Source organism: Euprymna scolopes, chromosome 24 (assembly GCF_053919585.1).
Source record: "Euprymna scolopes isolate OS-2025 chromosome 24, ASM5391958v1, whole genome shotgun sequence".
Classification (NCBI taxonomy): Eukaryota; Metazoa; Mollusca; class Cephalopoda; order Sepiida; family Sepiolidae; genus Euprymna; species Euprymna scolopes.
This window is the reverse complement of record NC_136505.1, coordinates 75,364,522-75,382,326: the sequence shown is the minus strand read 5'-3', so window position 1 is coordinate 75,382,326 and position 17,805 is coordinate 75,364,522. Positions and strand designations below refer to the sequence as shown.

The following is a 17,805-nucleotide window of genomic DNA, read 5'->3' as shown; positions in this document are numbered from 1 at the left end:
CCTCCAAATATGTAAATTTGAGTTCTGCACCATGCAAAAAAAAAAAAATAAATAAATAAATAATAAAAAAAAAGAAATGACTAAGTCCATCATTTGCCCCCACCTCCAAAGCCTCCAAATATGTAAATTTGAGTTCTGCACCATGCAAAAAAAAAATAAATAAATAAAAAAAATAAAGAAATGACTGTCCATCATTTGCCCCCACCTCCAAAGACTTAACATATGTAAATTTGAGTTCAGCACCATGCAAAAAAAAAAAAAAGAAATGACTATGTCCATCATTTGCCCCCACCTCCAAAGCCTTAACATTATGTAAATTTGAGTTCAGCACCATGCAAAAAAAAAAAAAAGAAATAACTATGTCCATCATTTGCCCCCACCTCCAAAGCCTCCAAATATGTAAATTTGAGTTCTGCACCATGCAAAAAAAAAAAAAATAAATAAATAAATAAATAAAAAAAAGAAATGACTAAGTCCATCATTTGCCCCCACCTCCAAAGCCTCCAAATATGTAAATTTGAGTTCTGCACCATGCAAAAAAAAAAAAATAAATAAATAAAAAAAAAAAAAAAGAAATGACTATGTCCATCATTTGCCCCCACCTCCAAAGCCTTAACATTATGTAAATTTGAGTTCAGCACCATGCAAAAAAAAAAAGAAATGACTATGTCCATCATTTGCTCCCACCTCCAAAGCCTTAACATTATGTAAATTTGATTTAAGCACCATGCAAACAAAAAAAAAGAAATGACTATGTCCATCATTTGCCCCCACCTCCAAAGCCTTAACATATGTAAATTTGAGTTCAGCACCATGAAAAAAAAAAAAGAAATGACTATGTCCATCATTTGCCCCCACCTCCAAAGCCTTAACATATGTAAATTTGAGTTCAGCACCATGCAAAAAAAAAAAGAAATGACTATGTCCATCATTTGCCCCCACCTCCAAAGCCTTAACATATGTAAATTTGAGTTCTACACCATGCAAAAAATAAAAAAAATAAAAAAATAAAGAAATGACTAAGTCCATCATTTGCCCCCACCTCCAAAGCCTTAACATATGTAAATTTGAGTTCTGCACCATGCAATAAAAAAAAAAATAGAAATGACTAAGTCCATCATTTGCCCCCACCTCCAAAGCCTCCAAATATGTAAATTTGAGTTCTGCACCATGTAAAAAAAAAAAAAAAAAAGAAATGACTAAGTCCGTCATTTGCTCCCACTCCCGTTTAGCCCCAAAGCCTTAACATATTTAAATTTGAATTCAGCACCATGCAAAACTGCTAAATAGACATACACAGAAAATTTTGGATAAATATGGTAAAATAGTCCCAAAAATGACGCGTTTTTATTAACCTTAAAGAGCCCCTGGGGCACACTCAAGAGTTATTGCGAAGTATAGACAAACAGAATCATATAGAAATCAGTTAGTTACAACTTTTCAGAAAGTTTTATAAAAATCAAAAGCATCAATTTTTTTTTAATAAGCACAAAAGTGTCAATTTTAGCCATTTTAACCCGAAGTTACCCTAGGGGGGGACAACCGGAGTTTTCCCGGAAAATCAATTCTGTTACTTTTTTACTCATATCATGTTTAATGTTTGTGCAAAATTTTAAAAAGTTCCAAGGCGTAGTTATTGAGAAAAGTGCGGGCAGGCGAACGGATAAGGGTGAATTTACAGGTCCACCCTCCTTTTATCGAGGGACCAATTAATTTCTCGAACTACCGATATTATCATTGAATTATCATTTAAAAAAATTAAAGTGAAAAACGGGGACATGCAAAAATAATTAATTAAAAAAATGGTAAAAATTATACGAACGTTCCATGTCGGTGAGTACGGATGAACAATCCCGAAAAGAAAAAAGTTTTGTCCACTCACCTCCTCCCTCCAACTACCTACACTTTCAGATAGAAATGTTTGCGTCAGTCAACTTTAAATTTTACGGAAACATTCCGATAAATTAAAACGTAAGTTTGTATTTTTTTAATGTGTAATTTTTTCAATAATTATAAATTTTCTTTCTACTTTGAATTCTGTATAAATATTAATAAATAATGGCGTTAACTTTTTTTTGAATGAATTGAAATTTAATTAACATTTATGCGGTTTGTCTTTCAAGTTTAAATTCTATTTTTTTGTTTGAACTGTTTTTTAATGAATACATTGTAATTGTAATTAAATTAAATTAATTAATTGAATTTAATTGACCTTTCAACACTTGAAATAAATTGTTTGTTTGCACATTCATACTTCTTTGAATTTACCGCCATGATTTTTTTTTTGACTCGATAAACAAACTTCATTGCTACCACTGCCATATTTGACTATGACTTTTTTTTTTTTTAGCAAAAGTTAAGTCTATCTATTGTATTAATTCATTATCTTACAACTGTAACTTAATATTTCACTTGGAAATAATTCCAGAAAACTTATATTTCTCTTGCCAGAAAAAATGTAAAGACGATCTTTGTCATAATGAATTTTTACGTGAAATGTACGGTTTTTCAGATTTAGATAAAATTATTCCATGTATTTTTTTATTTCACACACTTTTTTCTTTGAGAAATTTACTTGTAATCTTTTAAACATAATCAAAACGTAACCGAAATTAAAAAAAAAAATTATGATTAGCCTGCGTTCAAAACCATGTTCCCCACCCAGTGAGCCATTCATTTTGTACGTACCTAGTTTTTGCTTCCTTCGCGTTTATTTTTTCAAGTCTTATGTATCTATGCATTAAGACATTTTTCTTTAAATTCCACGTTATTTTGTTTTATTCCCCCCCTCCATTTTTTATATATTTATAACACTAAAAAAACGTATTTGGTAACGGCAACTACAAAATACGTCACTATATGTCGGTGTGCGTGTAACATAGCACGGATGCAAATCTATGTAAAATTATGTTTGAAACCACGTGAGAGGCGTGGATGGCGTCCGAGAAGACGATCACTTGAGAGACGCTACAGACGTAACAATAAGAAAATAAATGTTGTTGTTACAAAGAAAAAGTGAGTTGAAGTTCTTTTCTATTCTTTGTCTAATTTGTGACAGACTACAACGTGTTGGTTCCTGAACAATGTTACATAAGTGCGGAAAATTCGTCTCTGAGTCTACAAATTAGAAATCTATATATAAAGCTGAATGTCTGTGAGTGAGTGTGTGTGTGTGTGTGTGTGTGTGTGTGTGGTCACGAATAGGCTCCTATATGGTTGACTATTTTAAAAAACTGATTACATATAATGATAGATGTATCGAGATATAGGAATGGGTAGATTTGATCTGACTGAACGGTAGTTCATTAAAACTGTGGGGTCTGCGTTAGCGCCTGGTCCACAAAGTATGGAAATAAAAATTAAAAAAAAAAGAACGTTTACAAGTGTTTTTGATATAGATGTACATAAGAATACTTTGATAAGTATGTTTTAATTTAAATAGGGATGATATAATAAAATTGTGGGGTCTGCGTTCCTGCCTGGCCTCCATGGAGTGGAAATAGGCACACACTTTAATAAAGACTTTTCATATCTATCTGCGTAAGTATACTTTGATAATTATGTTTCAGTTTGAAGAAATATGGTATAATAAAATTATGGGGTGTTCGTTCGCGCCTGACCTCCATAGAATGGAAATATGTCACAAAGTTTAACAAGGTTTTTTAATATAGATCCACAGAATATTGTGATAAGTGTTTCAGTGTGAACAGGTATGGTATAATAAATTATGGGATTTATCTATTTTATTTTTACTTTCATCATATTTTGCTTTGATTTTGATACCCCCAAATTCGAAGCTATCTCTTTACAACCCTTCCTTTTCATAACCTATCATACTTTCATAAATCAGAGTCCATTTTCTGTAGGCTGTTTTTGAACCCAGTCAACGACGGGTACTTTTGCTAGTTTAATATATAGGGTATTTGGATCTGTAGCACACTTTCGATTTTTTTTTTTTTTTTTTTTTTTACCTGCATTGCTACTAAAGGGGTCAAAATTGAAAACAAAACATTTGACTTTATTTTATTTGTAGAATATTATCCTCATCTTCTAGTTGTTTCATGACGTTTCGACCAATTATTCCTCTGGCCTTCGTCAGGTGGTTAGTTCACAAATATTTGAATAAAATAAATTATACAAATTACTCATCTTAAAAAGAATTCCAAATTAATAATAATAATAATAATAATAATAATAATAATAATAATAATAATAAACAGTTGACCTTGGCAGGAAAAGTCGACTAAACATGTTACATGCACAAATCTGCATTCATAGGTTAAACAACGTTATTTTAGAACTATTTATTTGCGTATAAACATGATCAGAGCTGGAAAATTGTATTTTTCTGTTTCGATTCTGGCTGATGACGCCTCACTCATATTTTTTCTTTTACTTTTGATATCACCTATATAGGTACGGGCAATTAATGGCTGCTTCGGTTGGGGGTATGGTTTTTAACGCCGGTTAATCATAATAATTTTTTAATTTTTTTATTGTATTTGAAAAATTATAGTTTTAAGTTAATTTCTCGAAGAAAAAAAGTGTGTGAAATAAAAAAAATACATGTAATAATTTTACCTCAAATCTGAAAAACCTTAGATTTCACGTAAAAATTCATTATGATAAAAATCACGTTTACATTTTTCTGGCAAGAAAAATATAAGTTTTCTGAAATTATTTCCAGTCTTAAAATAATGGATTAATACAATAAATGTACTTAACTTTTGCAAAAAAAAAAAAAAAAAAAAAAAAAAAAGTGATAATTATCCAAAAATGTATCACCGGTACCAATGAGACTCGTTCATCGTATCAAAATAAACACTGGCGGCAAAATTGAAATATGTATGGAAGGACAAATTAGACATAATTTATATCTTTATTCCGGCATACCGAGCAACTTTCCTTTTTTTTTTTTTTTTTTTGAGCCGAAGACCATCCTTCCATTAATTTAAAAATGCATAAAAGTTAATTAAATTCATTAATTATACTACTGACAATTTATGCTTAAAAAAAAAAGTTAGCACCATTATTTACTAATACAGAATTACAATTGGTTAAGAAAACAATTTATAATCATTAAAAAAAAATACACACTAAAAAATACAGGCTTACGTTAAAATTTATCATAATGTTTACGTGAAATTTAAAGTTGAGAAACACAAATAGGCATGTAGTTGAAAAGAGGAGGAGGGTGGGCAAAACAGCCTGGTTTTCTTTTCAACTCTGCGCATCCGTACTTACCGACATGGAACGTTCATATAATTTTTGCCATTTTTTAATTAAATTATATTTCTATGTTCCTGTTTTTCAAATTATTTTTTTTTTACTTTATTTTCCAAGATTATATGAACATTATTTTACGTTGATAATTATACGTTCTTGCGTGCAATGGAAATATTAGAATCTTACATGTAAAGATTACGTTAAAAATGTAAGTGTAAAAAAAAGTCGAAATAATTTTTGCAATTATAATTTTTTTGAGTGAAAATATTAAATAAACAATGCTGAATTCAATGATAATATTAGTAGTTCGAGAAATTAATTTTTCTTCGAGTTATATCGAATTCATTAATATGGACTTCAGGGGCTTTTTTCGTAATGTTGCTGTAAAAAATTTTTTTTTTGTTACAAATTACGATGCATGCTTTATTTGCATAAAAAAGCAAAAATAAATTCTTGCGTTTTTATTTACTACTGAAAACCATAATTTTAGCAAAGGTATTTTTTGTTTAAACAAAATAATACATTTTCACTAAGATTTAAATAAAAAATAATGAGTTCATTATATTCCGCGATCATTATTTGATAAATACTGAAAATTTCATTAAATTTGGTTAATTTCCTGATTTTTGGTGAATTTTTAAGTAAAGGGAGGGGTCAAAATGTTTATACATTTTGAGCATCAGCATCGGCATTCATTTTGCCCGTACCTACCACTATATGTTAGGTACAATATAATAATCGATAGATAATTTATAATAATAAATACGTAGTCTACATGAATTAAAATATCATATTTAAGCGTATCTTACGACCGGGCAACGCCAGGCGACCTGTTATATCTAAAATAATCTCCCATTTCCGGACCATTCTAACTTTTAGAGAAGTTAAGCATTTTTCTTACCACAAAGTTTAAGTCCGAGTTGCAAGGTTGTAAAACCACACTAAAGCGACGAAAAAAAAGGGGGGGGGGTAAAAAAAAATTGAGGATCATTTTATGTTAAATTTATATGCGAAATTGAGTGATGACTGATCCCTTATTCTAAATTTTTAAGTAGGAATTGCTTTTTGGGTTTTCTTTTCTTTTTCGATGTGTTCACATGAATGGTCTAAAACGTCTCTTTGAGGAGGCTAGGGTATTAGAGTGTTAATCTATAATAATAGCAAAATTGTTTTTAAAATTTTAATTGAATTTTTTTTTTTAATGCACCATCCATCACACGTTAACACATGAAGTAAATTTACGTATTATCGACTGAAACTTTAAGAAGCAAACTTAAAATGAATAAATAAATGAATAAATAAATGAATAAATAAATGAATAAAAAAACGATAAAAAAAATAGGAAAAAAAATCTAACCTTCGGATGTTTTATTTCTTCTATATCTATAGGGAAAGTAATACCCTGCATACGTTGAAGCTGGAATTGATTCATTCATGTCTTCATTCTTTAACATGTTTGTTGCCGACATCTTTTCTTGTGTTTAACGTCGTCATAGCAACTAAGAAAAAAACACGTGTTCGGTCGACATGTCTTTATTTTCTTTCTATCTTGTTTGATTCCCGCTTGCTTACCTCCGCCCCTCTTCTGGTTCATACAAGCACAAATAACGTGTTATTCCACGCACGCAGTTTGACCTTTAATGCTAACAGACAGAAAGTTTCTTTTCTAGAACAGAAACTCCTCACAATGTGATTAATTCTTATTCCATGCACCTAAATTATTTGCTACTTTCGTTCATATGTTGAGTTGTTAAAAACAAATATGTGATTTACATCCAACGCAAATTATTAGTTTGCAAAATCGTTACATTTTAAATTACAAACTATTTGTGCCTTTTTTCGCTTCCCTGTTAAAACCGTATACACGATTAGAGACTGGAGTGAGTGATTAAATGAATAATATTTTATCTCACTTTCTTTTCTTTTTTTTTTGTACTTATATCATATTTTATTTTAAAAAAAAAAAGAGAAAATTAAAAATGAAAAGAATATTAAAATCAACAAGTTCTAGCAAGTTTCATAATTCTCGTAAAATGAAAATTATGCCGAAAAATGTAATCGCCATCTTTATGAAAAAAAATGAGAAAGATGTGAGACCAATAAATGAAGTTAATATTTTTTTTAGCTGAAGTGTAAGCTGATTTATAGTTCTTCTTTAACTTTGGTAATAAACACTTCGATTGTTAAACACTTTGATTGTTAAACACTTCGATTGTTAAACACTTCGATTATTAAACACTTGCTTTATAGCTGGTGTAACAAAAATTCTGTTTTTTTTTTTTTTTTTTTTGTTTTTTTAGAATATAAAACGTTGTTTCTGCTGCCTTTATAGAGAAGTAAGGCATTCCATTACACTGGTTATAAAGTGTCTTTTTTTCTTTTTTTTTTTTTTTAGAATATAAAACGTTGTTTCTGCTGCCTTTATAGAGAAGTAAAGCATTCCATTACACTGGTTATAAAGTGTCTTTTTTTTTTTTTTTTTTTTTTAAACAATTAAGGCATTACACCTCACTCCCATCCGTGCATGTAAATAGATAATTAACCCCCTCTTTTTATAATCGTCCACCTAAGTATCGTTAACGTTGTTCTTGTCACCTTCATCATCACCATCATCATCATTGGTTTAACCTCTGTCATGTGTTGGACGACTTGTGTGAAACTAGACAAGGCTCCCACAGACTTTTAGAAATTGACTTCCAAATTAAACTATTTCTAATGAGTTTTTATCCTTCTTTCTCTCAAATCCATTCTTTTCACTTCTTTCCATGTTTTCCTAACAACTGACCATACTACCTCAACTGGTCTACATCCCCAGCACTCATGCATTCTTTCAATAAACAAATTCTCCTGTTCTGCATGCGTTTCCCATGTGCATCCTCATCGTTGTCGTTGTCGTCACCAGTTTACCATCCGTGATACATGCTAGAATGTGCTGGAGTGGACGACTTTTAGAAATTGATCTCTAAAGCAGCCAATCTCTGCCAGGTCTTTATTTATCCCTTTATCTTACAAATTCTCTCCTATCGCTTCCTCCCATGTTTTCCCAAACATTACATTGATAATTGTCAATAATGTGGAAACTTTACTTCCTTCAGCCAAAAATTGCGGCATATCTATTCTGTATGTGTAACAGTGGCACAAAAACGATTTCATTATGCACATGCGAGAAATTCAAAATGTGAAACCCTTAGTCTAAGGATTAAACAATATATACACTCTTGGCGTAGGAATTAAGAAAGAATAACTCATTAAGAATTCTTGCACAATATTCAGCTCATGCCCAAAGCGCACGAATTGTAAATAAATGTTGCTAAGATATTATTATAGCATCAATTTCCACTAAATTCATGAGAACAAACAAACTTTACTTGTGACAATGAAAAAACAAAAAAAAAAAAAACTTTACTTGTGACAATGAAAAAAAAAAAAAAACTTTACTTGTGAAAATGAAAAAAAAACTTTACTTGTGAAAATGAAAAAAAATTGTAAAATTGAAAACAAAAAACAACAAAAAGAAAATAATGAAATCTACAAAACAAATGTTCGACTATTGTCAACAAAACAAAAACACTAAGGCAATAAAATAAATGCTAATACAACAGCTGGGATAACAACTGATGCCACAAAAACATATTAAAACACATTAACGCTGTTAAAAAAAAAACAAAAAAAAAAAACGAATATTTTACTTGTATTGTGCGTAACCATTACTTTCTATATACCATTTCCTTAGTAATCGTTCCTTCTCTTTTTCTTCCGGCTTTGTCGTTGAGTGTAGGTTGCCGAAATTAAAGACAGTGAGTAAATGAATAGAAGAGTTATTAAATTGATTTAAATTGACGAAAAACTTTTTGGGTCAATATATCTTCAAGTCAAGATAGCTTCACTCAACATCTAGGTGACAGAAACAAGAGAGTGGACGTTTTTCTTGGTAGGTTCTAGAAAACTGTGACTGCTGTGCTGTGTAATTTTCTAAAAGTCTAGGAGTAGTTCTTCAAGGGTTAGGTTGAAATTAATACGCCCAGGAATATGATTAGTCATTGTGTGACCTAACCACCTCACGGGATCTGCTCTCCGCAAGAAAGAAATGTTAGTGTTTATGACTACTACAAAGTCACAACCATCAACGCATAGCTTGCTTATTTGTATATCAAAGCTACGTCCTTATTCGTTTACTGTGTGCGTGTCGCCATAGATATTTGTTTATTTATTAACAACGATATTCGTACCAAGTATTGAATGATACCAAATCCAGCAAAAATGTTCAAACTTTCCAAACAGTATATGTTTTTTTTTTTTTTTTTCATTTTTTTTTATTCAATTTTCACCCCAAACAAGGCACAGTGCCACTTTGACGTAGGAGGCTACTATGTTGCAGGGATATTATGTAAAAAGATGTTTGTTTGCATTACACTTGAACTTCTGCATGTCAGTACAGTAGGGAAAGCAGAATCCCAGAAAGGAGTTCCAAAGTCTAGCAGTTCTGGGGGAAGAAACTATTGGAGTAGAAGGCTTTCTGACATCTAGGGATCTCTACTGTGTAGGGGTGGGACTTTGCTGCTTGTCATCGAAGGGGTACAAGTACTTGTAGTTCATCATCCACCATTAAAATACTTGTAGAATGGGACAGAGGTTATGTTACAGTATTTCGTTGTGAAAATAAAAGCAATCAATAATAAGCCATATATTATTAAAAGTAATTTAAAATTTATAATTTCTGGAGGATCATAGAAGAAAAATGTCATTTTTATGTGCAATTCTAAACAACCAAGCAACGCATATTCGCCTGAATCAGCATCATGCATTTATTTTTACTGCATCATTTGTTTTTGTCATTGTTTCACCCGATTCTTTCAAGAACTTACATGAAAGACTACGTTAAGGTTGCCAAAATTCATCAGCGAATGGTGTTCTTTGAAACCAACTGAATTCAAACTGAGCCATCAGTTTCTGTCGTCATCCACTGTGGCATGCTCACTTTCCCATATAGAAAATAAAAGTGAAATCATTTCACCTTTTCATATAGTGAGAAATTCAATGTTGAAGGTATATGCAAAAAAAAAAAAACTGAGACAAAAGCATTCACTATCAAAAACTAAACAGCAGCCCCCAATTTCAATACTTCCTCACTGGAGTAGGGGTGGTGGTGGCAATATGATACATCAAAGCTATGATCTCCGATTTGAGGCAAGGTCATCTATAACGAAGGGATTTGGTGCCAAGTGGTATAGGGTTGTAACCCAGCTAACAGAGCTCTGGTTAAAATCCAGAAGTTGCCATCAGGATCCATCATCCTCTAGTCTCTGCCTCTGCATGTGGCAAGCAATGACGTGCTGGGAGCACAAATCAATGAGAGTGAAAGTGGCAATGTTGCGTCGTCTGTGCCATTCCTCTAGGCCCAAACTCCCCCGACTTTGTATGCAGCTGGTGAGCTTTGCTGCTCTTGGTGTCAAGGGTAAAAATCTGCAATCATGTAGATGAACGAATAATCACGAACAAAGAGGAGGACTTTATATCAACCAGATAATTTTGAGGCATGATTTTCATAAGCTTTATATAGAAGTCTGACGTGCTTAATTAATAAACAAACAACAGCAGATAGAGCTTGTCACCAGTATTTCAACTGCAGACTTTGAGAAGAAACTGCTAAGGAAAGACGATGAGTTTACTGTTGAAGAGACACATATTATAGAGATTAAGATGTCGACTACGTCCATGTGAAACCCACTAGGATCATGCACAATAATAGCAACGAAGCTACAGACATTGCTGTATAATGTATATATCCACAAATGCGTTCTGAGAAAGCATTTGTGTTTGGATCAATGTGCAATGTATGTGATAATGCCAACCACTGGTCAACGATTTACCAAACAATCCAAGGACGAAGTTGATAAAACCAACGCAACATTGAACCAAGGTTTACAATACAACAGGAACTTATATGAGAATATACAGCCCATCCAAAAGAAGGGCTGGAAGCTTAACACCAACAGCATAAATTATCCCCCATCTCTCATCAGAAAGATAAAATCTCCGCATATGCACATAATAATATACTAAGGCATTTCATGTTCGTAAGTACCTTATCACTTTCACGCACTAAAAAAAAAAAAAAAAAAAAAAAAAAATGAGATCATCCGATCAGCAACGATGGTAATTGGTAATTAATATGATGGCGTTAAAGTAAACAATCCCGACTTTACCCATTTTGAAATGAATTGTACCAAAATCAGATTGTCGTACCGTCGACTAGAACAGCACAATCTATAAAAGTGAACGTGTCTGTGTATCTTTGTATCTGTGTGTCTGTGTACATTTCCCTACGCAATAACTCTGTCAATTTTTAGTCTACAGACTCGAAATTTGATATACAGGGTACTGAGATTTGGGAAAACCGATGTGATCAGTTTTTGGCCAGAAATTTGGCGATTAAGGGGTCAAAGTTCAACGATTTGACCTTTGAGAACTCCTCCGACAATTTTGGGTCTATGCACTTGAAATTTTAGATATAGGTTCCTTCGACATGGATCTAACTTAATAACTTGATTTGAGCCCAAAACAATAAATTTTAAGGGGTCATAATAGAGGTCAAAGTTAAAAAAAATTGACCTCTGCAGTCTCTTCCAAATTACTCAGACAATTTCTGGTCTAAATATTTGAAATTTTACATGAAGGGTATTTAGAGATAGGGCAAGCTTTTTCATCAGTCTGTTTGCATGTCTGCCTTAAACTTTCAATAGAGGCGACGGATTTTACCAAGATCAGCATCGTTTTAAAGTTCAATCTTTCATACGACAAATATCGAAAAATTGGCTAAAAACATTAATATCTTCCCCTTCAACCAGGCACTTTTCGCCGATATTTTTGAAAGTTATCTTCTCCTTTAGATTGTCTAGCCTTAATTTTAAAAAATGTTGCTTCCAGTTTAGCGGTGGTCGTAACAGCATAAACGTTAGGTTTTACCCCGTTCTTTTCCTCCTTTGCGGTACGGGTTCGAGCCTGCCTTCCTACTACCACTTTTTATTTTTTTTGCTCAACATACACATCCAAACACCCGGGCAACGCCGGGCGCTCATGCTAGTATATACATAAAAGTGAACGTGTCTGTGTGTCTACGCAATAATTCTGTCAATTTTTAGTCTACAGACTCGTAATTTGATACACGGGGTACTGAGATTTGGGAAAATCGATCTGATTGGGTTTCGGCCAGAAATTTCGCTGTTAAGGGGTCAAAGGTCAACAATTTGATCTTTGAGAACTCTACCAAACTCCTCCGACAATTTCTTGTCTAAACCCCTGAAATTGTAGATATAGCTTCCTTGGACATGGATCTTTCTTAATAACTTGATTTGAGTTTAAAACAATAAATGTTAAGGGGTGACATTGGGAACCAAAGTTTAAAAAAAATGACCCTTTTTTTTGTTTTTTTTTTTGCTCAGCATACATCTCCAAACACCCGGGGAACGGCGGGCTGAAATGCTAGTTTAGAATAAAGTGACATTCGTTTCATTAATTTGAATAACATTTAGCTGATAATTATTTTTAGCGTAAGAAGACAGAGTATTTGTTTTCAAATAGAAATAATTTGTTACGATTTTAAAGAAAGAAAAGACATTCGTTTTATTTAAAGAATATAGCAAATATTGACGATTATTTTTATGTAAGAAAAAACGTTGATTCTGATAGACATTTAATATTTTAAATGTTTATTTTAAACAATAAATAATTCAAATGTTTTTTTAAACAATAAATAATTCAGATTGTTGTAATGAGGAGTATAGAATTTAGAATACAGGGTTTTGCTAATATTAATATAAAAATTTTAATTTGCTAATATCAATATAAAAATTTTAATTTGCTAATATCAATATAAAAATTTTAATTTGCTAATATTGATATAAAATTTTTAATTTGCTAATATTAATATAAAAATTTTAATTTGCTAATATCAATATAAAAATTTTAATTTGCTAATATCAATATAAAATTTTTAATTTGCTAATATAAATATAAAATTTTTAATTTGCTAATATCAATATAAAAATTTAAATTTGCTAACATTAATATAAAATTTTTAATTTGCTAATATTAATATAAAAATTTTAATTTGCTAATATCAATATAAAAATTTTAATTTGCTAATATCAATAAAAAAATTTTAATTTGCTAATATTAATATAAAATTTTTAATTTGCTAATATTAATATAAAATTTTTAATTTGCTAATATCAATATAAAAATTTTAATTTGCTAATATTAATATAAAAATTTTAATTTGCTAATATCAATATAAAAATTTTAATTTGCTAATATCAATAAAAAAATTTTAATTTGCTAATATCAATATAAAAATTTTAATTTGCTAATATTAATATAAAAATTTTAATTTGTCAATATTAATATAAAATTTTTAATTTGCTAATATTAATATAAAATTTTTAATTTGCTAATATTAATATAAAATTTTTAATTTGCTAATATTAATATAAAATTTTTAATTTGCTAATATTAATATAAAATTTTTAATTTGCTAATATTAATATAAAATTTTTAATTTGCTAATATTAATATAAAAATTTTAATTTGCTAATATTAATATAAAATTTTTAATTTTCTAATATTGATATAAAAATTTTAATTTGCTAATCTTAATATAAATGTTTTAATTTGCTAATATTAATATAAAAATTTTAATTTGCTAATATCAATATAAAAATTTTAATTTGCTAATATCAATATAAAAATTTTAATTTGCTAATCTTAATATAAATTTTTTAATTTGCTAATCTTAATATAAATTTTTTAATTTGCTAATATTAATATAAAATTTTTAATTTGCTAATATTAATATAAAATTTTTAATTTGCTAATATTGATATAAAAATTTTAATTTGCTAATATTAATATAAAATTTTTTAATTTGCTAATATTAATATAAAAATTTTAATTTGCTAATATCAATATAAAAATTTTAATTTGCTAATATTAATATAAAAATTTTAATTTGCTAATATTAATATAAAAATTTTAATTTGCTAATATCAATATAAAAATTTTAATTTGCTAATATCAATATAAAATTTTAATTTGCTAATATTAATATAAAATTTTTAATTTGCTAATATTAATATAAAAAGTTTAATTTGCTAATATCAATATAAAAATTTTAATTTGCTAATATCAATATAAAAATTTTAATTTGCTAATATCAATATAAAAATTTTAATTTGCTAATATCAATATAAAAATTTTAATTTGCTAATATTAATATAAAAATTTTAATTTGCTAATATTAATATAAAAAATTTAATTTGCTAATATTAATATAAAAGTTTTAATTTGCTAATATCAATATAAAAATTTTAATTTGCTAATATCAATATAAAAATTTTAATTTGCTAATCTTAATATAAATTTTTGAATTTGCTAATATTAATATAAAATTTTTAATTTGCTAATATTAATATAAAATTTTTAATTTGCTAATATTGATATAAAAATTTTAATTTGCTAATATTAATATAAAATTTTTTAATTTGCTAATATCAATATAAAAATTTTAATTTGCTAATCTTAATATAAATTTTTTAATTTGCTAATATTAATATAAAATTTTTAATTTGCTAATATTAATATAAAATTTTTAATTTGCTAATATTAATATAAAAATTTTAATTTGCTAATATTAATATAAAATTTTTAATTTGCTAATATTGATATAAAAATTTTAATTTGCGAATCTTAATATAAATTTTTTAATTTGCTAATATTAATATAAAAATTTTAATTTGCTAATATCAATATAAAAATTTTAATTTGCTAATATCAATATAAAAATTTTAATTTGCTAATCTTAATATAAATTTTTTAATTTTCTAATATTAATATAAAATTTTTTATTTGCTAATATTAATATAAAATTTTTAATTTGCTAATATAAATATAAAATTTTTAATTTGCATTAGCAAATATATTATCAATATAAAAATTTTAATTTACTAATATTAATATAAATTTTTTAATTTGCTAACATTAATATAAAATTTTTAATTTGCTAATATTAATATAAAATTTTTAATTTGCTAATATTAATATAAAATTTTTAATTTGCTAATATTAATATAAAATTTTTAATTTGCTAATATTAATATAAAATTTTTAATTTGCTAATATAAATAAAAAAATTTTAATTTGCTAATATTAATATAAAATTTTTAATTTGCTAATATCAATATAAAATTTTTAATTTGCTAATATTAATATAAAAATTTTAATTTGCTAATATTAATATAAAATTTTTAATTTGCTAATATTAATATAAAATTTTTAATTTGCTAATATTAATATAAAATTTTTAATTTGCTAATATAAATAAAAAATTTTTAATTTGCTAATATCAATAAAAAATTTTTAATTTGCTAATATCAATAAAAAAATTTTAATTTGCTAATATTAATATAAAATTTTTAATTTGCTAATATTAATATAAAATTTTTAATTTGCTAATATTAATATAAAATTTTTAATTTGCTAACATTAATATAAAAATGCTAAATAGTAATACACGTTCTCACGAAAATAAACGACCTGTCACTACATTTCATAGAATGTTTCCAAAACAATTAGATTCTGAGCGTTTTTTTAAATGGAAAAAAAATATTATATATATCAGCACTCCAATAAGATACCAACGTTGCTTAACTTTGGTGATCTAATGGGAACTGGTGTGTCAACGTGATTATACTACCATAATGCTATGAAATACAACAGTTCAAATAGGTATAACAGCACCTTCTAGATATTTTATCCACAACATGTTTTCTTACTTTGAACGCACACTAAACTAATTTTGTAATCTAGTGAGGATTATCCATTCCTCCTCTGTCTAGTTTAAACCAAACTGAACTTCCATGAATAAAGTTTCTTTCAAAAGATTTACCATTTATGCAACACAATACCATGAGACAGCTTCCCTGCAGACTACAACATCGTCGTCATCAATAGTAGTAATAGTATTATTCATCACCCAAACGACAAGCTTATTAACTCTTATCTCGAGTGGATTTTGTTCTTAATAAATAGTGAGTCGTTAGTATTTAAAAAAAAGCTTGAATGAATTACTTTAAATTGCACAGTAAAGACAAAACACACCTCTTCCCGTTTGAACACTCATAAATCCAATTAAACTATATATATATATATATATATATATATATATATATATATATATATATATATATATATATATATAAGAAACAAGTAGTTAAGAAAACATGTTAAAAAACACTTTGAAAAAGAGTTAAAAACATATTTAGTTTTAAAAAGGAAGCAGAAAATAAGTGGATAGTTCTTAATCCGCAGAGTTTCGAAGAAATGCTTTCCTTCTCACTAGAGGATGGGATTTAGCAAAATGTGGCATCGGATTTTGCTTGCAAAAGTATTTAATGAAACTACAAGTAAGTCATAGATATTACTTGGCAACAAATAGCGAAACAGAGGGAAAAGGTGAAGAAAAGGGTGATTTCACGTTACCCGGGTGTTTGGAGGTGTGTGTTGAGCAGTGGTAGTAGGCAAGCAGGCTCAAACACGTACCGGAAAAGAAGGAAAAAAAAAAAGGTGACGTCTTTTCCATTGCGTCCATCGCCATACCAAAAGTGACGAAGGTTTAAATTAAGGCTAGTCAATCGAAAAGAGGGGATGACTTTTGAAAGTAGTGGCGAAAAAAGCGATCCCTCCTTGTAGAAAACTGCCCAGTTGAGGGTGAACGAATTAATGTTTTTGGCCAATTTTTCGATATTTGTTGCCCGAAGGGTCGAATTTCAAAATGATACCGATCTTGTGAAAATCTGTCGCCTCTGTTGAAAGTTTTAGGCATACATACATACATACATACATTTAAACAGACATGTGAGATTTATATAATAGAAGATTATATGCCGACATTCTCGATATTATGCCTGTCTTTTTTGTTTGTTGTTGTTTTCTAATACCCTGATATTGGCGACATTTTTTTTTTCTCCATTTCCCCACCCAACGCTTGAAAAAAAAAAAATTAAACAATAATTACTAATATTTTCGTTTTTAATCGTATTCGCCGAAGGCTTGGTCTTGATAATGTATCGGTCGAAGGAGGTCTCGATGTTTATTTTAATATTTTTTTTCTTTCTGTTTTTTTTTAATCGCTAATTTATCAATTTACTCTGAAATCGTTTTTATCAACGGCTTTTTCCCTTCCTCCTCAAATTTAAAAAAATTATTTTTATGTGATTGTTTTCCCAACTCAGCAGTACTCCAGATATCTTGTTTAAAGAGATTTTATTTATATATATATATATATATATATATATATATATATATATATATATATATATATATATATCTCCAGACCATGTTGATAAACCCATCTCTCTGCCATTATATATGAAATTCTCTATGAACAATAAAATGCAGCCACATATCGATGCAGTTAAGAAACCACCATATGCATCAATAGATATAAATTTGTTTCGCACAGAATCAGTAAACTGCAACAGCCGTAGATGGTGGAGAGGTGTAGAAAGAAAAGAATGAATGTTA

The 17,805-nt window shown here is 28.4% G+C and overlaps 1 protein-coding gene across 6 annotated transcripts in view; it reads right to left on the bottom strand.

The window, feature by feature from the left end:
• LOC145246769 (X-ray radiation resistance-associated protein 1-like) overlaps positions 1-17,805 on the bottom strand; it is a 334,894-nt gene that overhangs the window by 281,275 nt on the left and 35,814 nt on the right. The window contains exon 1 of one of the 6 annotated variants that reach the window (XR_013863167.1): positions 6,584-6,784. The exons of 2 other annotated variants lie outside the window; for them this stretch is intronic. Coding sequence is in view for 3 of the 4 variants with exons in the window: in XM_080108549.1 (XP_079964675.1) it covers positions 6,584-6,695 (112 nt within the window). In the remaining variant the exon portion in view is untranslated. Of the gene's footprint in view, positions 1-6,583; positions 6,785-8,915; positions 9,038-17,805 lie in introns of those variants that run through there. 3 more of the 6 variants (XM_080108550.1, XM_080108549.1, XM_080108551.1) reach the window with 3 other exon arrangements.